This window comes from Diabrotica virgifera, chromosome 1, assembly GCF_917563875.1.
Source record: "Diabrotica virgifera virgifera chromosome 1, PGI_DIABVI_V3a".
Lineage (NCBI taxonomy): Eukaryota > Metazoa > Arthropoda > Insecta > Coleoptera > Chrysomelidae > Diabrotica > Diabrotica virgifera.
Genome location: NC_065443.1, coordinates 267,759,101 through 267,785,758, shown reverse-complemented (window position 1 = coordinate 267,785,758; position 26,658 = coordinate 267,759,101). Strand labels below are relative to the sequence as shown.

At 34.6% G+C, this 26,658-nt stretch overlaps 1 protein-coding gene across 3 annotated transcripts in view; it reads left to right on the top strand.

Moving 5' to 3' along the window:
- LOC126884350 (WD repeat-containing protein 44) overlaps positions 1-26,658 on the top strand; it is a 100,415-nt gene that overhangs the window by 26,686 nt on the left and 47,071 nt on the right. For 2 of the 3 annotated variants that reach the window (XR_007697979.1, XM_050650279.1), the window contains exons 4-6: positions 8,403-8,608; positions 15,500-15,888; positions 24,716-25,253. Coding sequence is in view for 2 of the 3 variants with exons in the window: in XM_050650279.1 (XP_050506236.1) it covers positions 8,403-8,608; positions 15,500-15,888; positions 24,716-25,253 (1,133 nt within the window). In the remaining variant the exon portion in view is untranslated. The remainder of the gene's footprint in view (positions 1-8,402; positions 8,609-15,499; positions 15,889-24,715; positions 25,254-26,658) is intronic. The other variant, XM_050650288.1, reaches the window with a different exon arrangement.

Below are 26,658 nucleotides of genomic sequence, written 5' to 3'. Positions count from 1 at the left end.
GTTTCGATATCTCTCTACTAATGCCATTTATCAAATTTTGACAATATTAGCATTTCATAGGTTAATTAAGTTATATAATTTTTAGATTTTTAGTGTGCTTTTATGTAAAAAGCAGTTGTTTTTAGAACTCTTTAGCGACGTATTAATAAAATATAATATTTATGGATTACCGAGGACTGACATGATCAACCAAAAAAAAAGATGTATTTACTTATTTTTCTAGTGACTTTCTTGGGTGTGAATCTGTCTTTTTAGTTTACTCCTCTTGGTTACAAAATAAACTATAGACACTACAATTTTTGGTTATTTTTGCCTATATTGAATGAAAATAATTTTGATATATAAAATGAAAAAGAAAAAACAGTTATTCCGTAATTAATTCTTCCACAGTACTATCCCCTTTTCAAGGCGTGTAGGCTATCGCTGTAGGTATTTTCAGGGTTTGTAGACTGTGGTCTACAATTGAGGAGTTTGCTGCAAGAAGGATGCAGCTCCATTTTTAGACCGTTTTGGGTGGAAACATATGCCATATTTAAAAAAAATTGGCGGATTGACTGGTATAAGAACGATGCAGATCCGATAATAAATAAAGGAATTATACGTCTTTATGTATCTGCCTCCTCACTCATTTGGTGCAAGAAGGGTGCAACTCCGGACCTGCATCCTTTTTGCACCAAACGATTGTGAATTTTCCGTGATTTTCGTGGAATGCAAGGTCATCTTCTGTTGGCGCTGGGCCGGCAGGGCAGCTGATTTGTTTTGACTTGTTAGTCGCTATCATTACTGCGTGGCGTGCGTTTAATTTTGCGTTTCATGCGGTTTAATTTTTCGTGTAAAAATTTAACGTGGTGAAAAAATGAGTGAAACCGAGTCAGATCCGTTTAGCGCTAGTGAGTCAGACTATGAACCTACAAGCTCTGATGAAAGTTGTTTTAATAGTGATGTCGCAGGACCTTCATCTAGGAGGAAGCATCTAAAGAAGAAACGTACCTCTGTAAAAACACAACACATTGAACCTGTTGTCAACATGGAGCCCACGGAAGAGCCCCCAGTTGTTCCTGTAACCAAAAATAGAAAAAGTACCAACCCCACTCTATGGAAAAGAAATGTGGAAAAAATCAATTGCAGAAGGGAAAATGAATACGAACTGGAAAGGAATACAGAAGGGACCGAGATTAACTGGATCGAATTGCAACTGCAGGTACAAGTGTTTTCAGAATGTGGACGAAGAAACAAGAGAAGTTGTCTTACAAAAGTTTAACAAAATAGGCGACAAAGATTTGCAAAATACCTATTTGGGAGGGAAGCGGAAAACCTTCCGCTTCCAAAGATTCCTGCTGGGGAAGCATTCTACAAACGCTAGTTGTGGACATAAAACTTCAGCGTCCATTCTGGTAAGACAAATCAAGCATACTTTTATATGTATGATGAAACTACGGCTCGAAAGTCACCAAACGAGGTAGTGTCATTTTTATACCACTATATAAAAAATATACTCCCTAAAAATGTTAAACTTTTATATCTTTTCTCCGATAACGCTGCTGCGCAAAACAAAAACTCAGTAATGATTCAGTTTCTGTATTTGCTGGTGTGAACTAGGTCTATTGATAAGATAGAGCACCGCTTTCCTGAGCCAGGACATAGCTTTCTTCCTTATGATCGCTGCTTTAGAGTTATTGAGAAGTTTTTAAGGAAGGACTACGTTTTTAGCCCCCAACAATATGCTGATTTTGTTAAACAATCATCCAAACAGTTTATTTCTATTCTGGTAAAACAAAATATGATCCTGAATTTTAGTGTTCACTACGAAGGACATTTTAAAAAAGTTATCTCAAATGCAGAAAAGCAAAAATTCCAGATTTCCAAATACCGAATTTTCCAGTACAGCAATGAACATTTATATGGTATTAAAGTCAGTATATCTACTGGCCTTCCGAGTTTTCACTTGTTCCAAATCTCTCAGTTTTTTCTGATATTCCTGTCTATTGCAATCCTATACCTGTCAAAAAAGCCAAATATGCAGATGTAATGCAGTTGACAACACGATTCGTTCCTATGGACCAAATGGCTTTTTACACCCGCCTCACAAGTGATGCAGCCATGGCAGAGAACCAGAAAACCGAATCATCTGGAACGGATGATGACGACCAGGTAGATGAATAAAGGATGTGTTTGCCCGTGTGTTTAATGTTTTATTTTTTTTAATGCTATTTTTTTGACACCAACATTTCTTTTTACAGATTTTTTTGTATTTGTGTAGTAGGCAAACCATACTCGTTTGTGCAAGAGTAAGAGTACGTGTTTGGTGCAAGAAAGATGCAGGTCCCACTTTTTTGCAATTTTTTTTTCTTAGTTTTTCAAAAATTATCTACTTAAAAATAGCCTCAAATATTGACTAAATCTGTTTTTCATCGATTGATATTATGTCTTTAGGGTTAAAATAAAAACTTTTATTAAAAAACAGTTTTTTTCAATTTCCCAACAATTACCAAATATGGAGCTGCATCCTTCTTGTAGCAAACTCCTCAATTGTTTGTTTCTGACGTTAATGGCTTGATTACACGTAACGAGTACAGTGGCGAGACAGCAAATTGTTACTAGACCGAGACCAAGGTCCCTATACCATAGGTTGTATGGTAACTTTGACATTGACAAATGAAATATTGTCATCGTGACGTCACCCAGACGATCAATTTTACGAATTGTTTGTAAACATAATAGGATACCTGGTTTGGAGGCTATATTTTGTTATTAAATATCGTTAGTGTTTTAATTTGTGTTTATATCTTGAGATTTAATGTATCTATAGATATCATTAAGTGTTTTTAGTATAATAACTTAAACCCAAAACTCTTTTACAAGTGTTAAGATACATTTTAATGTGGTTGTATAAGTACCTACTTACTTACTGGATTTTCTTTCTGCTGTATTGTATAATAAAGGACATTCTTCATTCTTGTATAGAGACATTACAGTTCTGTAATGTCTCTTGCGGTTCTTCACATTAAGTTTACATCATCTGTGTAGGTTACAATCTGCTTAGACTTATTGAACAATATATCTAATTAATTCTATAGATATAATAGATCTATTATGTGTAATTGTTTCATATAAAATTATAACCAATATTGCAGCCATCTGAAGATCGTTTGAATAAACAATTATAAACTAAATGAATATATAAAATGGGGAAAATTCCCTTTATTGCACTGAAATTGTATTTTTTTATAATTTACTGTTAATTTAAAACTTCACAGGTACCTATTGAATGGAATCATAATGTTTTAATAGTTTTAGATATTATGATCCAGTACCTAACGTAATCAGATGCTCTTATGTTAAACTTAAGGGAAAACTACTAATTTTGATACATAAATCTTTAGTTGAATTTCTTTTTCACCATGGTTTACATGTTAATTTTACATGGAGGAATTTATAATAATGTACTACATGCATTATCCGAAATTCAAAATTATTATATACCTACTCAAAATCATTTAAAAAAGTAAATTGTATTCAACCCATTATTAATATACCTAGGATATTTGAATGATTTAGTCCCATATATACACAAGAAAGAATCCCCTTCTGCTTTAATTAAGTAGTAATGCTATTCTACTGCATATATTTAATTGCAATTATATTCTATGATTTTTGTAACTTTACAGGTATCTACCACATTTTTTAAAGAATATATGAAATAAATAGTCATTAAAAATCAAAACATATTTTTTTAAATATACACATTTTCAATACATTCCTACTTTCCGAGTTCATTTCAATGAGTGAAGTGAATGAATTTAAATGCAGCATTCTGGGTGACGTCACTCCCGCCATTAGATTCTTGATGCTGATTGGTGGAAAGTTACCATGCAACCTGTCTATTTATGAACCTTGGACCGAGACCATAGATAAATAATATATAGTATTACCAGATAGATAGGCAACTCACTGTAAAAATTTGGTTTCTTAGGCCATTTGCGAGCGATGTGTTAACTAATCACCATTTGGCGGGAAATTCAAATGGACAAGCATTAATTTTATCCGTTTAGCGCCTCTTGCGGGCAATTTCGTTACTAATTAAAATATCTTGTTATTTTACAAGAAATAATCTCACCTATATTATTAAAATAAAATACCAAAACTTACTAAGCTTGTTAAAGTATTTTATTTAAATAATATCTAAGTAATACTCATAAATTATTCGGAATTATCAAGTTGCAAAATATGTTATTTTTGCTGTCAAATTTAGTAAGGAAAAGGGATATAAAAAAGTTAGACAATTTTTTTCTAAATATAGGTACGTGTATTTATTTGTTGTTTCAGATAAAACAGTTATAAACTAATTACTATTTACCTATGCATTTTCTAACTTTTCTATGATTTGTACACAACAATAATAAACCATGTTTATTTTTTTTAACACAATACCAAAGTTCTTTCGCAACTAAAACAAAACTACACACTACACTTTATAAACGAAGGATAAGGAACCAACTGAAATTGAAATTACTAAGAATAAATCGTTACAGATAATACAATAAAAACTGTAAACTAATAGAAAATTATTTGTATTTGCACTACTAACTCTAACTGTCATTACTTTTGACATCGTCGAGTTAAGCCTCGTTTGATTATTTTATTTGTGACATTCAGCCCATTCAGGTATGGTGTTATGGTGTTTTAACATAAATGATTGGTTAAAGTCTTCGTGAGCGAGAAAGGCTGTCGTTTCTCTTTCTTTAGCTGAGCGGTGTGGAAGTGGTGGGGGAAATTCCCCAATTTTTCCATATGAGATTCCGGGGCATGGACCGAGACAGTGGTGAGGGCGAGAGATGGTTTATACGTATTTCACAATTTTTGAATTTGGAGACGAGTCAGTTCAGTTTCGATCCACAAAAACAATGAGTAGTGTACTTATGGATCGTAAAGCTAACATTAAAAATATATCAAACGGCTTATACCACTCCTTATACAAGAATTGACAGATATATTATGAGAAGGAGATAAGCGTCTTTGGACTATAGACAATGGATTAGACATTAGACCAAATCTCGCTGCTCCCGTTTTCTTCGATTCATTGATTGTTTTATTTCTTGTCTATATGTCGAATTTAATTTTTTTTTTATTTGACTTCTTGAGTTTTAAAACCAACAATATTTATTTCTTCTACAATCGAGACATATGCTGCATCACGTTTTTATTTATTTTTATACTCCAAAGATTTGAAATTTCATAAGCACGGGTGTGACTTATTTATACAATTGAACTGAACTTGTTTGTCCTATCTGAGTTCCATTTGTTAGCTATTTTTGAGAATCACAAATCACATTGATTAACACAAGTCGTCTCCTCTGATGAAATGGTAATATGCAAAGTTACACAGCGAGTGTTGTTTACACATACCGAGTGGATTGCCGAATATACGATTGAAGGGTGGGAGGTCGAAGACTCGGCCTAGTAAAACAAGATCCGAGTGACTGTCTCGCTACAATACTCGTTACGTGTAATCAAGGTTTTAGTCTGCAAAATTCTGGTAGACATTATTAAATAATATGTAGTCTTTATACAGGGTGTCCCGAAAAGATTGGTCGTAAATTATATCACAGATTCTGGAGTCAAAAATATGTTGATTGGACCTAACTTACCTTAGTACAAATATGGACATAAAAAAAGTTATAGCCCTTTGAAGTTACAAAATGAAAATCAATTTTTTTCAATATTTCGAAAACTATTAGAGATTTTTTATTGAAAATAGACGTGTGGCATTCTTATGACAGGAACATCTTAACAAAAAATTATAGTGAAATTTGTGCACCCCATAAAAAATTTATGGGGGTTTTGTTCCCTTAAACCCCCCTAAACTTATGTGTATGTTCGTATTAAATTATTCTTAAAGTATTATTAGTTAAACACAGTGTTTTTAAAACTTTTTTGCCTCTTAGTACTTTCTCGAAAAGCCAGTTTTTATCGAGATATTTTGAATATTTGTCAAATGCACCACCTATTTGTATATGGTTAAGTACGATTATAGATACCTAGTAATAATATGAACAATCTATAATTTACATTTTTATGATATGAAAATATACTAAGAGGCAAAAAAGTTGTAAAAACACTGTGTTTAACTAATGGTACCGCAATAAAAGTTTAATTGGAACGTACACAAACATTTGGGGGGTTTAAAGGAACGAAACCCCCATACAATTTTTATGTAAACTTAATAAAAAAGAAGCCGCATCTCGATAAAAACTGGTTTCTCGAAAAAAGACTAAGAGGCAAAAAGTTTTAAAAATATTGTGTCTAACTATTGGTACCACAATAATAATTTAATTGGAACGTACACAAAAGTTTGGGAGGGGTTTAAGGGAACCAAACCCCATACAATTTTTATGGGGTGCACAAATTTCACTATAATTTTTTGTTACGATTTTCCGGCTATAATAATGCCACATGCCTATTTTCAATAAAAAATCCCTAATAGTTTTCGAAATATTGGAAAAAATTGATTTTTATTTTGTAACTTTAAAGGGCTATAACTCTTTCTATGTGTACATTTGTACTAAGTTAAGTGCACATTTGTACTAAGTTCAATCAACATATCTTTGACCCCAGAATCTATGGTATAATTTATGACCAATCTTTTCGGGACACCCTGTATAGTAAAGCATTGTGTTTGATTTCGTCTACCCTACTTTCAGATAAAACGTGAGAATTAAATAATTCAAGACCACACTCTATAAACCCGTAAATCCAAGTATTATTACAAAACACCGACCATGGAAGCCTGTAGTCCTTCATAAAGCACATTTTACAATTTGATCATACACTATACAGGGTGTTAATAAATAAGTGCGACAAACTTCAGGAGGCAATTCTGCATGAAAAAATAATGATAGTTTTTTTACATAAACGTATGTCCGCAAATGCTTTGTTTCTGTGATACGGGGTGTTGAAATTTTTCTTATAACTGATTATTTATTTATTTCTCTGAAACCGGCTGATACAATCAATAGACAAATAAAATTTGGTAGGTTTAAAGAGGTAGTTATTGCGCATTGTTTGACGTACAATTAAGAAATTTATATTCATCATTGACGTCCATCCGGGTAATGTGATGGTGAAAGTAGATAGTGCTAATAAAATGTCCCTAAAACAATTATCAGCTGTAGGACTGCAAGATATTGCTAATAATTTATGGGATTCCTATGATAAAGAATCTCCTGAAGTAGGTGGCATTGAAAGTGACTCTGAAATTAAAGATCATCTTTCGGAAGCAAGTGAAGAGGATGATCAGCAAGTAGTATTGAGTGATAATGAAGAAGAATGTGTAGCTACAAGTTCCCAGATTTCAGAGCGTGTAATTTTTGAAACTAAGGATGGAATTAACTGGAAGAGTTAACCACAACCGACAGGACGTATGCGATACTGCGACATAATAAAAAGCAAAGTGCACAAAGTAATGTTAGTCCCTGGTCAAAGTGTAGATGATCCTGTTGATTCCTTTTGTTTGTTTGTGGACGAAAAAATTGTGAACGAAATAGTGAAGTGTACAAATAAAGAAACCTAAGAAGTCCTGGGGATAGCGAACTGGAAATATTGCGACTCTACAGAGCTATATGCCTCTATTGGACTACTACTAACTGCAGGACACCTGAGTGCCAACATCCATAATGTAGATATACTTTGGAGTAAGTTTTATGGACCTACCATATTTAAAGCTACCATGGGGTTAAAACGATTCAAAAATTTGCTAAGATTTGTTCGATTTGACGATAAGGACACGAGGTCTGAACGAAGAAGCGACCAATTAGCAGCAATACTCGATGTGTGGAATCAAGTCAACCAAAACTTTCAGAAATAATATTTACAAGGAAAACATATAACGGTAGATGAGCAACTTGTTCCGTATCGAGGTAGTCTTTATTTGGCTCCAAATGTTTATTACTTGTGAATAAATATTTTTTCTACAAAAGTTTTCTTACATTTTATTATTTTGTGCAAATCCTTCAGATAGATCGCACCCTCGAGGTAGACCGCATACTATAGTAGCACCTTTTTTACCCTAGATAATTTAAATTTAACTTTAATAAAAAATCAAAAAAGATTAGAAATATATGGGTAAATATGAATAGTACATTCAAGAACAGTAGTGGGCCCAACGGAACCGAGTTGCCGGGTTACGTAAGTAAAATGTGTTGCCCGGATAAGGGTTAAATATATCGGAAACAAAGCATTTGTGGACATACGTTTAACTAATAAATTGTCCTTATTTTTTTATGTAGAATTACCCCCTGAAGTTTGTTGCACTTATTTATTAATCTATGTATTTAAAATTTAAAATCTTTATCACCATTTCAGGTTTCTATAAGAGTATTTAGTAAATTTCTGAAAAAATTAAGTGTTTTCCACAGGTCCCACGCAAGCTAGTTCCTCCGACAAAGCATGTCTTCCGCTGCAAGAACCCGACGTGATCGCTAGCACAAAATCGTCACAAAAAAATTTCGATCCATCACATCCTCACGCTACGTCCAGTTTAGATGCACCAATCGCTCCACCTAGGCGCAAAAAGAAAAACAAAACGCCAACTGAAACACTGCCGCTCACAGTAAGGTTGTTTTTTTGGTAGAAGTAGGCAAATGACACACAAATCATACGGAAATTTAAAAATATTAAAATTTTACTCTTTTGATACACACAGCGGCAACATTAACGCAACACCTTAAAATGGGACATGCTAGATGTCTGGAATTTCCTAAATCTGTTGTCCGATTTGAGTGATTTTTTTAGTATGTTATAGCCAAAGTCCGGATTATAAGCATGACAGAAAGGTCAAAATAAGCACTTATATAAGCAAAAAATGTCTCAAAAATAAGCAAAGTTTTTATGAAATAAGCAAGGTTCAAGAAAAAAAAAACGTGTAAGTAAACATGGATTATAATGATATAAATATGAATAAAGGACACTAACAATAAATTACATTTATTTTTAATTATCGTATTATTCTTCTTCTTTTAGTGCCTATTCGTTTCGAATATTAGCGATCATTCTGGCTATAATTATTTTATTAACTGATGCTTTAAATAGATTAGTTGTTGTGGAGAACCATTTCTTCAGGTTCTTTAACCATAATATTCTTCTTCTCCCAATTCCTCGCTTTCCGAATACTTTACCTTCAAGGATTACGTTCAGTAATCTGTATTTAGTGCCGTTTCTCATTATGTGTCCGAGATATTCCAACTTTCTCCTTTTAATGGTATACATCACCTCTCTTTCTTTGCCCACTCTTCGTAATACGGTCTCGTTGGTTATCTTGTCCGTTAATTATATCCTTAGGATTCGCCTGTATAGCCACATCTCGAAGGCTTCAAGTTTTTTCTCCATTGCTTCAGTGAATCGTATTATTAACAATAAATAAAAAAATACCAAAGTGTTAAGCTATAATATGATAAGAAAAATAATTAACATATTAATATATTTTTTATTCATGGCTATTAGCATAAAAACAACTAACAATAATATGTATTTTAAAATTTTCTTCTAAACAACTATGTCTTCTATCTGTATACATTATGTTTATAGGTAAAAAAAATTCTTTCAACATCTGCAGATGTGCTTGGTGCGTATTTAAATTTAGGCAAATGTACCGGTAATATTTTACAACAATATAATAAATTTGGGCTGTCTGCAGACAAATATTAGTTTATTACATGACAGGTATAACGATCGGTTTTCCCGTTTATCTCCTAAGCCTAAGGGATTAAAATTGTTATGGTTTATTGAATTATTAGAGTTTTATGGCTCTGTATACTTCATAGAGTTTTTCTTAAGACAGGAAGTAACATGAAACTTCACTATAGTTTATCATAAGAAGTAAAATAGACAAATATAAGCATATCTTTAAAACAAGCATTTTTACTAAAAATCCTAATTATAATCCTATATAATTAAAAAAAGCAAAAAAAGCAAAATGCTTATAATCCGGACTTACTTATAGCCTTATTATTTAAGAAAATCGATGTAATGATATTGTTGCTAGACAGGTGTCATTTTATACCGAGTGTGACAGTCATACAGTGTTTTTTTACTTAAAGTTCGGAACACCTTGTGGAATATTTTAGCACATATAAAATATTGAAATTAAAACTCAATTGTAGCCCTAGGCTTTATTAACATTCTCTTTTTTGATTCATTTGATTATGTCGGATAATAAAAAAGGTTAGGTACGTTAACAACTAGCCATGTTTTCCGTCAATAAATCCTCATTTTCTCAATAGGTTATGAAAAATTACCAATTTAATAGATGTCAAATTGTTAACAGTCAAAAAGTTAGTGATTTTGTCAAAAAGTTTTTGTTGTCAAAAAGATTTGTTGTGAAAATTAGTAGATTTATTATTTAAAGTTTCAATTAAGTCCGTATTTTTTTTGTTGTTTGATGGAAATGGAACGCGCTACAAGGAATGAGTGTTACACCCGCGATGAGTGTGTTCAATCAGTGATCTTACCTAGCGAAGGACTTACCTACCATGCTATCGGCTCCTTATATTAGTAACAATTTTTTGCTAATTCACGATAATGCAAGACCTCACGTCCACAAACTGTATTCGAATATTTACAACAGGTAAATCTTCGCACTTTTAATTGGCCATCGCATAGTTCAGATCTTAACCCGATCGAATATTTGTGAGAAATAATTGGCAGAAGACTACGACAGCGTTTGCCACCTCCTAGAACCTTACAAGAGGTAGAAACAGTAGCATACCTCATTTGTAATATAAAAGTACATATCTCTTTTATTATCGAACATAAGCGAATTAATTAAGAAACAAAATGTTAAGAAAGCCTAAGGCTACGATCGAGTTTTAATTTCAATACTTTATATATTATGCTAGAATATTCCACAGGGTGTTCAAACTTTAAGGAAAAAAGAGCATGATTATTATACTCGGTATAAAATAATACTTAACTATTTGGCAACAATATCATTACATCGATTTTCTTAAATAACAGGTCTAACATACTCAAACATCACTCAAATCGGACAAAGGTTTAGTAAATTCGAGACATCTAACATGTCCCATTTTTAAGATGTTTCGTTAATTTTTCCGCTGTGTGTAGTTTGTAAACTGATTTACAAAATTATTATCTGCCATTCAAACTGATTGCCTAATTGCTTCAATGCATCATTATGCAACTTTTTGAACATTTTTCTCCAAATTTCAGAAGTTGCGGCAGTATTAAATGTTAATTGCTGTCGGCAATAAGGGTTTTCACCTACTTCTCTTTCCCCCAACCTCTAACAGTTGTTCTATCCTTTGTCCCATATAGATCTCGTTTCTACGTATATGTGACCAAACCATTGCAGTTTTTGTTCTTGAACCTCTTTTGAGACCGTAGTCTTTCCTGATCTTGTCCCTTCCAATCTTATCCAACATCCACCGTAAGATTTTGTTTCGACTACCTTCCTCTCCTGTTCCTGAACCTACTGATCAATTTCCAAGGAGCCAAGTTATTTAATTTTAAACCGTTTCTGTTTTTTTCCCACCACTTATACTCCACTTTTGACCTGCAAACCTTAAGTACTCTTCAGTAGCCCTTCTCCAATCCTCTAATTTCTCCTCCATTTCTTTGCTCTGTCCCTCCTCCTCACCTTCTCCGTCAGTACATACATCACACGATTAAAAAGATAAGAACTCAGTGAAGAACCTTAATTCAAACCAACCGTTACTCGAAAATTTTCTGTCAATCGAACATAAGTCCTTCCTTTGGTGAATGCTCCCTCATAAATATTCTTCACGATCCTTACGTACTTCTCAGGAACCCATTCCTCTCTCTCTTTCTCATACATCTTAACAGTTCTTATAGTCCTGAATGACCCCTTTATCTTTATACATTGGTATCATCACACTTTCTCGACTCATTGGGCATCCTTTCGTCCTCATATATTCTCCTCATCATTTGCCACAACACATCAAACCCTACTGCTTTACTCTTCTTCATCCTATTTAAAGCCCCGACAACCTTATCTCTCGTTATCTGCAATATTACATTCTCATTTGGCATCCTGTATCTGTCTCTCCCGTGGTGTTCGTAATTTAGTAACTTTTTAAAATACTCTTACCTTCTTCTTCAGGTGTCATCTCCGCTACGGAGGTTGGCAATCATCATAGCTATTTTAATCTTTGAGGCAGTAGCTCTAAAAAGTTGTTTTGAGCTACATCCAAACCATTCTTTCGGGTTATTCAGCCATGAAATTCGTCTTCTTCCGATGCTTCGTTTGCCATCTATCTTTCCTTGCATTATGAGTCGTAGGATGCCATACTTCTCGCCCCGCATCACATGTCCGAGATACTGTAGCTTTCTTTCTTTAATTGTAAGTCCAACTTCCTTCTATTTACCTATTTTTCTCAGTATTTCATTGTTCGTAACTATCTACCCAGGAAACCCTCATAATTCTTCTATAGGTCCACATTTCAAAGGCGTTAAGTCGTCTCATTGTCTCTACATTTAACGTCCATGATTCCACTCCATAATATAGTACACTGTAGACGTAACATTTTGTTAGACATACTTTAAGAGCTAATGTTAAATCTTTACTACATAGGACCTTTTTCATTTTGATAAAATTAGAACGTGCTTTTTCGATTCTGACTTTTATTTCTGTAGTGTAGTCATTATTTTCTGTTATAAGTGTTCCTAGGTAAGTGTACTTTTTTACTCTTTCGATCTGCTGGCCCTCTACTATCAAGATTTCGTTAGTATTATGGTTGTTTTTACTAATTTTCATAAACTTCGTCTTTTTAATATTGAGGGAGAGTCCGTACTCCCTACTACACCTTACTATTTTACTTATGAGTCTTTGCAGGTCTTGTAAACTATCGGCTATTATTACTGTATCATCTGAATATCTGATGTTGTTAACTAAGACTCCATCTACTCTTATGCCGACTGTTTCATCTTCCAGAGTTTCTCGCATTACCTGTTCAGAATAAGCGTTAAATAATAGAGGTGATAGTATGCAGCCTTGCCTGACTCCTCTCTTTATTTCCATTTCTTCAAATGTTTCCTTTTCAATTCTTACTATTGCTCGCTGATTGTAATAGAGGAACGTAATAAAGGATTGTAATAGATACTCTTACCATCTTTGCTTTAATCTGCACTCTTAATCTGCCGTACTTGAATGAAATCCTTTGATGACTTGTCCCTTATTTCAGCTACACTGTATAACCTTTTTATTTCCTCGGGTTTTTTTACGCTCCTTACTTCCCTCTTTACTATCTTGTATGTTTCCTTATCTTCCTCTCTTTTAGACCTCTCATACTTCTTTCTAGCCTCTTTCTTCTCCATAATCTTCTGTTGCACTTCATAGTTCCATCACCAAATGTCTTTGTCGCTAGGATGCCCTTTACTAGATGTTTTTCGTAGAACTTCCGCTCCCACTCGTACGAGAACTTTGTTGTTGATTTCTCACCAGTCATTTGCCGTATCTTTTTCCTCAAACTCTCTCAGAACTCTGCTTCTGAAGACTTTTGCCAGATTCTTATTCTTTAACTTCCTTAGTTTACTTTCTGATGGTTTAGGCCGGCTGCACATTTGCTTGTTTTCAAGCTGCGTTCCTGTTAATTTATTCACTGCACACTCGAGCTGATCCGCGGCGTGCACGCGAGTGTGCAGTGAATAACATCAACTCATGTACTGCTGACTGCCTGCGGGCACGCAGCTTAAAAACACGCAAATGTGCAGCAGGCCTTACTAGTATTCCATTCCTCCTCACCTTTAACTTTCTCTTCCCTCTCTACTATGGGTATATACTGATGTTAGTATTCACAAAGAACATATTAATCACAGCCAACTCCCATGCCACTGCATTACCAATCACAATATTTCCTTTATCATTTCTTATTCACACCCCATAACCTGCATGAATTCTTTCTATTCCCGCTCTTTCTCTAACAAGCTTCTTTGGATATCCTAATCCTGGATGGGTCTTTTCCTCTTAACGTTGGTATCGCCTGTATTCAGGTGGACACTCACTATTCTCTCATTTCTTCTGTTGGGCAATAAGTACATATTTTAAAGCTGAAATAATAATTAGTTAATTAATATTACATGTAAGTCCAACTTCATCTAAATAAAATGTAAAATCTACAAATAATTTGAAGGTTACCATTTCTAGTTTTATATAAACTGATTGTTCCTTCCACTCATTCAAAATAACACCCCCTTCGTTTCGGCTATGACTGTTCTATGTTAACTTGCATCCATCTCCAAGAGCTCTGGATTTATTACCTTTCCAACGAGTTTTTGTATACAAAGTACATCAATCCTTCTCCCCTGCATAAAATCGGTCAGCTCTCTTCCTTTACCTGTCATTACTTCCAACGTTGAGAGTTCCAATCCTCAGGACTAGCTTCTTTGGCCCTTTAGATTCTTTAAGTGGTAGCCCTAACTCACTTTTCGCAGGAGTCAGTGGAGGCCGCATCTGCTCATAGCTTACGGGGAACGCCCTAGCCCCTAAACTGTTTTCTGCATTTCTCTTTCCATGGTTTTAACGAGCTTTAACGTTTTATTGCCTGACACTCTTCCTGATGCAAACCCTCCTCCTTTATCCGAGCTTGATACTGACACTGGTAATTGCTGAGCTACTGAATCCATCCAGTTGCTGCCAGAGGCGGTTACTTTGAATACACTATATCAGTTTAAATACATTATACCACATATATATTATATTGACTAAAACAAGAACATTGTGGCTAGCTGTAGTTTTTGAAGATTAGTTTACAAACTCAAAATATGTCAGATATTTATATGAACTAGTGTTTTGCTGATCAGCTCTAGCGTTACTGTTTAACTTATGTTCCATTATTGGAATAAATGAACTATACTAAATTTACATTCAAGATGTAGTAGAAATAAACAAATCAAGACACGTTAAATGCTACTAATAGGAGCACTCCAGAATCATAATTTACAATGTATAAACTTTGGAAATCATGATTTGGGATTAACAATGGATATACATTGTAAATTATGATTCGGGAGTGCTCCTAGTAGCATTTAACGTGTCTTGATTTGTTTATTTCTACTGCATCTTGATTGCAAATTTAGTATAGATATACTGTTTTTAATACAAAAATACGCTTACATCACTCGAGATTTGTGACGTCAGAATTCCACAGCGCTGCCAAAATAAAATACATAGTAAAGCAATGTGAGGCATTTTCCAAATGTCAACTTGGCAACACTGTTTGGTTCTGATGTCAAAAATCTCGAGTGACGTAAGCGTACTTTTGTAGTAAAAAACCATAATATAAATATAATAAATTCGGAAATAGTACTATCAGTATTTATTGTTTTGTTTGTAGCTAAAGGCTTGTTTTATTTTTAATTAAGCTTAGTTTCTACACGATCTATGTTTTGTGTGTTAGTTTTTTATGTTATGCTTCTTATACGCAACGGTTCACCCCTCGATTCTACTCACGGGTGATTTTTATTTTAGAAATCCACTTCTAGCACTAATTTCGAGTCCTCTGAACTTGCTAGTCCTGCTACCACTATAGAATCACTAACTAGAGAGTTTGAACATTCTTTAGATAGATTGCCCTCGATAAAGTCGACCAAATCTGATAAGATCTTGGGGAGTGAGTCGCAGAGCTCCACCTTACGGTCCGGCCATTCTTTGGACATCAAACAAGCTTTGAAAGGGCAGTTCGTGGTGAAGCCGCAGGATAATGAGAGTCTAAGGGCCCGGCAGAGTTCCAAGGAAGACGTAGATACTGACAGTCAGGATAAGTTGACCGTTTCCACGGACAAGACGAACGTTAATAGCAGTCCGAGGGGGTCTGGAAATCGTAGCAGTGTTGGACATTACAGTTTAGGACCTCATAGGTAAGTAAGTTTTTACTGAATTAGTCTTAGAAGCTATAGCTTGGATTTTTTACTATTTATTAGCTCATTTACTACCTTATTCCTATGTGCCATATTTGATGAGGTTAGCAACTTACTTCGTGGCGTTACAACTCTTCGTGAGTTTTAGACGACTCGACATGCATGCCTCCATATCTCTCTGTCTTGAGCAACCTCCATCCAATTCTCCAGGCTCATAGCTTTAAGGTACTAGTACACTTTAGAAGACCAAAAATAAGCAAGATTTTTTTTCTCAGAACCTTTATTAAATATGAACATAAGACTTTTTACATGTTAATATCTATTTCTTAAAGAATACAAAAAATATATCTTTTTTTATTTGTGTCAGTACCCTAATATTGTAGAGGGTGCCAAAGTCGAGGCCTCGAAAAAAAAGTAGCTCCGATGGCGGACAGTTAACCTCAGGATTGGGATATCTGAAACAAAAAAATCGTACGGCATTTGAAAAGGAAGGTTTCTTACGTGACAATTTACCACCGTTAGTGAAAAGTTCCGTAAAAGAAAGATTTTACGGAAAAAAACCATAAAATCTTTTATAAAAGGTATATTTGTTAAAATCCTTATATAGGGCTACGGTACCCCGTCAAAATAGCCCCGTCGAAAAAGCTCCGACAAAATAGCCCCGACATAATATCCCGCACACAAAACAGCTCCGACAAAATAGCCTGCAGACAAAATAGCCGCGAAACAATAGCTCGCCCAACAATAGCTCGCCCACAAAATACCCCCGACAAAATAGTCCACGACAAAAAAGCCCCCTTCAGAATTCATCATGAAATAATCCCTTAAAAATACATTTTTTCGGAAATGGTAATTATCCTCTATTCCAGGGGTGGGCAAATACTTTTACGCGCGGGCCAAAATGAAATTCTCAAAATGTCTCCCGGGCCGGAGACCTATACCCAGTATGTACGATGCGCACAAGCTGATGTTTTTGGCGGAGGTTTTTCTGCCCAAGAAATTGTTTGACAAAAATATTATAAGTATCATTTTAAAGCATTTAGACAAAGACATTTGACTGTTAATAATAGATAATACTAATAATAAATTGTCATAGTTGGGTGTGGGTGTACATGCGAACAATTTGTTCCCAGTAAAATTACGAAATTTTTAATGTGGTCCATTATATTAAGCCATAAGAAGGATCCAGATAAAAAATGAAATTCAGAAATTTAAAAGCAGTCTTTATGAAGATGAGGAAATTTCTGAGTAACCAAAGATTCAATCCGCAAACCTGATATGGAATGGTAAAACGTTATGTTAGTCAACCACATCGACGAAATTCAAAGGAGACAACTGATCTGGTATGGTCATGTAGAAAGAATGGACGACGACAGGCTGCCAAAACAAATTTTAAAATTGACGCCAAGGGAAAGAAGAGAGGAGGGCCGAAGCAATCCTAGCTGTGTGGCATTCAGAAGGTAATGTCAAAAAGCAACTTTCACCCTGGCGAACGCAACGACGACGGACGACGTAGCTGGAAACGGAACCGGAAGGCGGAGAACCCTCTAAAAAACCGGGATAATAATAAAAATGGTAGGTATGTCCACTCTATTCTCGTTTATTGGATTGTTAATGCTGACTTAATGAGAAAGCTGGAATCTTTTGAGATGTGGCTTTTTAGGAGAATTTTGAAAATACCATGGCCCGATCATATTACGGACGAAATGGTGTTGCACAGAATGGAAAAGGAACAGAGAACTTTTGACCATCATTAAAAGGAGAAAGACAGCAAGGATAAAGGGCACATACTTAGAAGTGATAAGTACGTTGTTGTAAGTTGTTGCAGCAGCTGATTATGAAGGGTAAAATCGAAGAAAAAGGGGTCCTGGTAGACGATAAATACCCTGGCCGAAAAATATTCGAGCCTGGACCGTGTTGAACACAGATGCTTTTAAGAAAAGCAGAAGATAGATTCATTTCATTGAACACTACGAACACTAATACTGTTGATTTCAACAAAATTGCATAAAAGAGATGGAGAGTGTAGGCGCAAAATTTCGGACCAATGCTTTTTAAATGAATTCCTTTTTTTAGAATCCTGAGAAAACTAATAAATATTTTTGAAAAATTTAAACGCAGAATGAAAGATTACATTATTACCGAGGGCCGAAAATCCCTTAGAATAAACAAATAGTTTCTTTTGAATGAGATATTTGAATTTAAAAAACACATTAAATTTTCTTTTTTTCACCCCGTGACTTATTAAAATAAACATAGAAGTTTTCATGGACCTTCAGCCCTCGGCAATAATGTAATATTTCATTCAGCGTTTAAATTTTTCAAAAATACATATTAGTTTTCTCAGGATTCGAAGAAAATGAATGCATTTAAAAAGCATTGCGCCTACGCTCTTAAAAAACTGCTTACGGGATTTCTCAACGGGCCGGATAAAGAAAGCAAAAGGGCCGGATCCGGCCCGCGGGCCGGCTTTTGCCCACCCCTGCTCTATTCAGATGTTTGTCTGAACTACATTAAATAAAAATGGTCTTTTCAGAGAACTCTAACCCTGTGTCTTCTGTTAGGGAAAACCGGGGAAAAAATCCTGGTTTTTCCTCGTGATTTACTATGGAATCACTAACACGAGAATTTTACTGTTACCATTGCGTGTGGTTGTCTTTTTAAAGACGGATCACATGGTATGATTTTTTTGTGACGGATATGCTTAAGTTAAAGTTGATTTCATGTAATCGAATGAACTATATTTCAATAAAGTCGTCCCAGGAACGCAACTCTTAAATATTGGCAATATCATTTTAAAGTCTTCTACTTTAAAATGTATAATATATGTCTGAATTGTCGATAGGAATGGGTCAGATTAAATTAAATTATTAGAAGAATTGTTTTACTAAGCAACAACATTTTTGTTTAATTTATTAATATTTTGTATTTTGACAACGACGTCTTAAGTGGAAGTCGAAACGTTAATAAAATCATTTTTTAAGTTAAATTGTGGCTTATTTCCCAATTATAATAGTGATTTAAAATAAATGGTACTCCGTTAAAAGGTAAACCGTTTTATTGGGGGTGTTTTCGCCGGGGCTGTTTTAGCCAGGGCTGTCTTGACCGGGGCTATTTTGTGTGCGATCTATTTTGTCGGGGCTATTTTGTTTACGGGCTATTTTGCCGAGGCTATTTTGTATCCGGGCTATTTTGACGGGGCTGTTTTGACTGGGCCATTTTGACGGGTCACGCAGGGCTACATCACAAAACATAATTAGTTTTCAATCGGTAGACCGATCATCATCAGTGTTTGCCTAAAATGTGTATAACTCGATAAAATAATGCAAAGTATTTAAAATTTTGACTACGATTTTAAAAGTTATAGGTTATACTCACGTGAATCTAACATGTTAACCACCAAAGTATAACATATTTGGGTAAAAACCCTTTACAATTAATCCGCCATAGGAACATAGAAATAAAGTGTAAAATTAAACATGGATGTTTAAAATATCCAATGTTTCATGCTCTAGGTACCATTGAGCTCGAATCTGACTTGTTCACATCATGACTTTATGGTAGCAAGTGGCTGTGATAGCGGAAATTCTGAAGGATGACATGACAGAAATGACAGTTCCACAGGAAGTTAAAATTTCCCTGTTAGTTTTGTGAAATTTATTGTAAAGCTTGTTAAATTATGAACAATAAAAACAGCCACTCCCACTGTGGTAAATAATCTGTTAAAATGAAAATAAACTTGATGTAATAGTTGGAATGTTTGCAATGAAAGTGATAGGCAAACCACATTACACGTTAGATCGAAAACTTGAGAAACGTTATTAAGCCCTCTTGTGTGAACACCTAGGGTTTAGAAAAGCAATTTTTAGTATGGTATAGTTAGACTCAAACCCAGACATCCAAAGTGAAAATTATCCTCCAACACCAAATTGTTCTATATGGTCCACACAATGTCCAGAAAAAAGTCACACCATTTTGAGGGTCGGGTTTGGGGTGGAGAGGGGGGAGAAATCGGTAAATTCGTAGTTTTTTACGTTTTTCGTCAATATTTCTAAAACTAAGCGGTTTAGCATGAACAACCTTCTACACAAAATTGTTCTACATTAAATTTGAAATAAAAAAGGCCCTATGCATAACCCTTCTAAAATGAACGGTTCCAAAGTTACGGAGGTAGTATAGTATAATTGGTCCAAAAAAAGGCCTAACCCAGACATTCAAAGTAAAAGTTTTCCTTCAACACCAAATTGTTCTATATGGTCCACATATTGTTCAGTAAAAAGTTACACCATTTTGAACGTCCGGTTTGGGGGGGGGGGGGGGAGATGGGGAGAAGTCGGTAAATTAGTAGTTTTTTTTTACGTTTTTCGTCAATATTTCTAAAACTATGCTTTAGCGTAAGGAATGTTCTATAGAAAAATGTGCTACATAAAATTTAAAACAAAAAAGGTTCTATACATAATTGTTATAAAATCAACGGTTCCAGAGTTACGGAGGGTGTAAAGTAGAGGTTTTCGATACTTTTTATATTTACCGATTTCTCCACCCTCTCCCCCCCAAACCCGACGCTCAAAATGGTGTGACTTTTTTCTGAACATTATGTGGACCATATAAAACAACTTTCACTTTGGATGTCTGGGTTTTTGGTATAGTTATATCATAAATATTGCCAAAAAAATATAAAAAGTATCGAAAACATCGACTTTCATCCTCTATACATCTGGAACCGTTGATTTTATAACAATTATGTATAGAACATTTTTTGTTTTAAATTTCATGTAGAACATTTTTGTATATAACATTGTTTACGCTAAAGCACAGTTTTAGAAATATTGACGAAAAACTTAAAAAAACTACTAATTTACCGGCTTCTCTCCCATCTCCCTCCCAAACCGGACGCTCAAAATGGTGTAACTTTTTACTGAACAATATGTGGACCATATAGAACATTTTGGAGTTGGAGGAAAACTTTTACTTTGGATGTTTGGGTTAGGCCTTTTTTTGGACCAGTTATACTATACTACCTCCGTAACTTTGGAACCATTCATTTTAGAAAGATTATGCATAGGACCTTTTTTATTTCAAATTTAATGTAGAACAATTTTGTATAGAGAGTTGTTCATGCTAAACCGCATAGTTTCAGAAATATTGGCGAAAAACTTAAAAAACTACGAATTTACCGATTTCTCCCCCCTCTCCACCCCAATCCCGACCCTCAAAATGGTGTGACTTTTTTCTGGACATTGTGTGGACCATATAGAACAATTTGGAGTTGAAGGATAACTTTCACTTTGGATGTCTGGGTTATGCCATCTTTTGGATCAACTATACTATACTATTTATGTTGATTTTAAGTTATCGATTTTATTCGAATGGTTGGAAGTTGTTAGAGTATGTGTAAGTTCAATAAAAGATCACAATTGGGGTGACAGGTGTAAAATTGTCTCATAATCTGGAAGGGATGTATAAGACAAGCTCAGACTCAAGCGACTAATTCCCAAGGGCCCTGCAGGCTACTCAGAACTCTAAGGGTTCGACAAAACAAACCGTCATTTGATATAGTTAACCATAGGGGAGAGGGTGAACATATGGTTAACTATATCAAAGGACGGTTTGTTTTGTCATAAATTGTATACATCCAACTACAGCAAATTTTTTTTCCTCGTGGATTTTTTATTGTACGGAAATTTGAAAAAAAATTTGTGAAAAAATCGCCCGTTTTTCTTCAGTTTTTCATGGTTAAAAAATATTTATTTTTTATTTTTTGGTTAAATTGTGGTAAATTGTCACGTAAGAAACATTCCTTTTTCAAATGCAGTACGATTTTTTTGTTTCAGATATCCCAATCCTGAGATTAACTGTCCGCCATCATTTTTCGAGACCTCGACTTTTGCGCCCTCTTTCAATATTAGTGTACGTGCATAAATAAAAAAAGATATATTTTTTGTACTCTCTAAAGGTATACTTCCGCACCAAGCGACCGAGACAGGAGACCGCGACAGGCGACAGATAGACGAGGTCTCCCCACGACTGATAGACGAGGTCTCCCCACGACTGCTCTCAATGCAATTATATCAGGGTAGTTCTGCAGCCCGCGACCGAGACCAGCGACCAACTATCGTCTATTCGCGACCTATCTGTCGCCTGTCGCGGTCTCCTGTCTCGGTCGCTTGGTGCGGAAGTCTACCTTAAGAGTTAGAGATTAATATGTAAAAAGTTTTATGTTCATTTGTAATAAAGGTCCTGAGAAAAAAATTCTCGAAAAAAATGATTATTTTTGGTCCTGTAAGGTGTACTAGTACCTTAAGGTCTCCTGCTATATTATCTCATCACCGGATTCGAGGGCGTCCACGTGTTATTTTTCCAGTTGGGATTTCTTCCCATACCAGCCTTACTGTCTTCTGGGGTGTCATGCCCACTGGAGGCTTCTGGACTTTATTTCTTTTATTATGTTAGCGCTCTGGGTATAGTTGTTCAAGCTCTTTGTTAGTTCTTATCCTATATTTTCCAGCTGATTCATCAAGCTTATGCACACAGATCTACATTATCCATTTTTCTTTCCCAAACATGTCCCTCTTCGTTTGCCTTTGTTATCGTCAACGTTTCGCTACATATATCACTACGAGTCTTATGATTGTTTTATACAGTTGTATCTTTGTATGTCTTCTTTCAAAATGTCAACATGGAACAGTACTATGTGGAAGATAGTTTCTTCTGAACATAAATCATTTTGCGTTTAGCACACAATTAAATTGATGTATTTATTTATTTTTGAAGTTATACTTCTTTAGGCGCGATTGAGAGTAAAATTTCATAATACTGCGCGCATGCGCACACAGACAGTAATGGCGTTTAGTTGCTAAGTCTTTCAAGTTATGTATAAATATATCAGTGCAAGAAAAGGTGTGAAAAGAATATATTAGTGTTTTTAGTAAACATATTTATTATAATTTTTGTGTCTTTATTTGTCTTCCTCAGGAGTAAGATGAGTATTATTAAAACATTTTATTGTATATTTATTATACATCACCTTGTCTGTTTGTTACCGTGAATTGTCATTAGGTACGTTCGAACCGATACAGACACAGTCTTCGTAGCGTATTTGGTATAGCATTGGTGGCGTAAAAAAAATAAAAAAACTGTTTAAAGTATATTTATTTTTAAGAAATACAATAGAAGTATAACTTCTTACGTGCGTACAAAGTACACACACATTCTTTTTTTTTTATTTATTTATTTATAGTACTATACAAATGACCTGGCCTCTTGTGACTAATTCAGGTCGTTTCCTGTTGGGATTACAGTATTTTATCTTTACATAATTTTTACTTTAACAATTTTCTATTTGACTAATTAACAACATCCCCAATTAACAAAACTAATTCTGAAAAACTACAAATTATAAACAATTCTAATAAACAATTCTAATGAAAAATTAATAACAATTCGAATAAACAAAATATAATTATGATTTTTTTTTAAATTTTAACTATTTGTGTGAACACATTATAATTTTTATAAAAGTGCTCCCAGCTCTCATTCTCAGATGAGAAACGCCAGCACTATTTATCTAAAAATAGTCAAGAATAATTTCAAGTGCAGGTCTAATCGACTTGTATGGTATTCCCAATGGTATTTCGGTGAGCCTCAGACCCTTAGCCGAAAATATCCATTAAAATATCAGGTTTTTTGTTATATTTTTTTTGTTTGATTAATAATTTTTGATCTTTGATTTATTCTATTTTATTTTATTTCATATTTGATATTAATTTTTATTTTTTTTTATTTGTATTTTTTTTTTAATTTTTAATTTTATAATTTCTTATTCAAATTCATAGAGGTTGGATATTTACTTGATTTCTTCTTCGCCTAATATTATATAATTCTAATTGTTTCTTTGATATTATGTCCGCTAAATTATTTAGTGTCTTAAATAATTCTTCATTTTGTATTATATTTTCTATATTTATGCCAACAAGGTCTCTTCTCATTCTTTGTAATTATTGTGTATTTGTTTGCCTTTCGCAATTAAATACTATGTGTTCTGGTGTACCTATTTCTCCACATTCACAATTTTGATTATCTTTTAAATTAAATCTATGCAGGTATGTAGGGTACGGACCGTGTCCTGTAAGAAAATGTATTAATCCTTTTTTTTTGGGTTAAAATAATGTGGTATATTATTTAAATTTGGAATAAAATTATAGAGACGTCTTGTTTTAGGGGAATTATCCCATTCGTTTTGCCATTTTCTCTTTAATATTTCTTCCAATTCTCTTTTTGTTCTTATTTATATTCCCATTAATTGTATTATTTTTTCATAATTTTCTTTTCTTTGCCAATATCTACATGCACGTTTTTGTGCTTCCAAGTGAATGGGCATTACACCAGTTAACACTCTGTTAATGCTGGTGTTGCTGTAGTACTGAAGGCTCCTGTCATTCTAACAAGGAAACCTCTTTGTGCTTTATTTAGTTTTTCAATATATTTATTATTTGTTAGTCTGTGTGCCCATACACTTGCACCGTACCCTACAATTGAGGCAAGTATCGTACTCAGGTATATGCGCATATGCTGGAACGGAATTCTATATTCCCTTTGTGCTAGGCTTGCAATGCAATGCATGACTTTCGCTGCCTTCTCACAGACGCTATTTATATGGTTTGTAAAGAGTCTCGGTTCATCGATTATTATACCAAGATATCTAGTTGTCTTTGTTCTTTTTATTGCTTTCCCTCTTATTTGTATAATTGGATTTCTTTCAAGTTTTCCTTTTATAAGGCTATATTGATGTATTGTATTGTATGTATATGTGTCTATTTCTTTATAGGGGAACACATCAAAATGATAGCAAACACTCATCCAAAGAACGCAGAAAATCCGCCGGTGACGAAAACTTCCTCAAAAACCTAACCACACATGTCCGCACACACACCGACTCCGGCAAACAACTGTCGGACTTAGAAATCCTAGAGCAAGTGACAGTACTAAACCTAGACACCGGAGAGAGAGTTCCTTTAAGCGTCGCCGAAGACAAACTGCCACAATGCATCAACCCTTTATCTTTGCATATAATGCGCATAACATCAGAGTACGTGAGCAGTTCCAGCATGGAGAAAGAGAAAGAGTCTGACGAAGAAAGTGTGGGAAAGAAGTCTGAGATACCTGTAGTAGGAGAAAACGACGTGGAAGTTGGAGGAATAAGGCAAAAGACGGCCAAATTGAAACGCTTCCTAGGGTCTACGGTGAAGAAAACAATGCACAAGGCGAAATCAATTGCGCAGGAAGTGTCGCATGCTCGTCATAAAGAGGATGCTATTGATATAGTTGATAATGTTCATCCCGGAGAACAAACGTGTAAATTAAAGGTAAGCGTCATTTCCAAAGATCATATTTATTTCCATTTTTTTTCTATATAAATAGACATCATTTTCATCATCTTGATATATTATATACTAAGAATTTACTAAGAATTTCCACAGTTTTCAGGGTATTTCTTCACTCGACCGTTCTCACCAGTTCTTTCTATTTTGCCGGTCCCCTTCCTGCAGATTTCTTCTTCCCATTGCTTCGTCCACTTCATCTTTGAAATATCTTCGGGGTCCGCCTCTCTTCCTTCTTCCTATCTGTTTTTTTTTTGTCTGCTTTTCTAACACGTCCGTACTTGGTTAATCTCTTCTGTTCTATGTAATCTATTATATCTGAATTCATTTCTATTCTTTTCTTAATCTCTATGTTGTTTATTCTATGTTTTCTTATTATTCTGCAGCTTCTCCTTTGGAATTCCATCTCTGTTGCTCTTATTTTATTTTTGGTTTTCATATTATCCAATTTTCACACCCATAAGTCAGGATACTTCTTGTCTTGGTGTTATATAATCTTCTTTTTGTTTTTAAACTGATATTCTTATCTCACAGTATCAGGTTCTAAAGATCTACAAAACCAAGATGGATGGATCTATTTTTAGCCATTTTTTTTTCTATTAGTTGTTCGGCTGTGTAAAAGTGATCTAAGCATGCCATCAAGCATCCATCGATGATCACCAACTCAGTGCTGTTCCCCCTGTTTATTCTTTCCCACATTACTTCATAGCTTAGACGGGGACTGAACATGCACTATGTGAATCTCTTATAGACGGAGAGGCAGCGCTGAAAAATCTCTTTGAATTTACTAAAGCTAGTTTTTTCACAGTTGATTACTGTGAGTGTGTAGAGAAACATACTGCGGTCGGTCAAGCGAAACGTAAAACAGGGGTTACTGAGAGGGTATCAAAGTTGCTTTCCTCCGAAGGTAATTAAATACATTTACTAAGGCTGAAAATCAGTACACACATTCTAAATTAAATATAAATAAAAGTTACTATAGTCGGTCAGCCGTATGACGGGACAGAGCCGGTCTGTCGGCCCCAATAGTCGATGTAGGAAATGAAGCATTTTGGCTCGCAATTTTTTCGTCCAGCATGGATTTACTTGAATTTTTCACAGAAGGTAGGGAATAATCGAACAAGCGAAACGTAAAACAGGGGTTACTGAGAGGGTATCAAAGTTGCTTTCCTACGAAGGTAATTAAATACATTTACTAAGGCTGAAAATCAGTACACACATTCTAAATTAAATATAAATAAAAGTTACTATTGTCGGTCAGCCGTATGACGGGACAGAGCCGGTCTGTCGGCCCCAATAGTCGATGTAGGAAATGAAGCATTTTGGCTCGCAATTTTTTCGTCCAGCATGGATTTACTTGAATTTTTCACAGAAGGTAGGGAATAGTCCA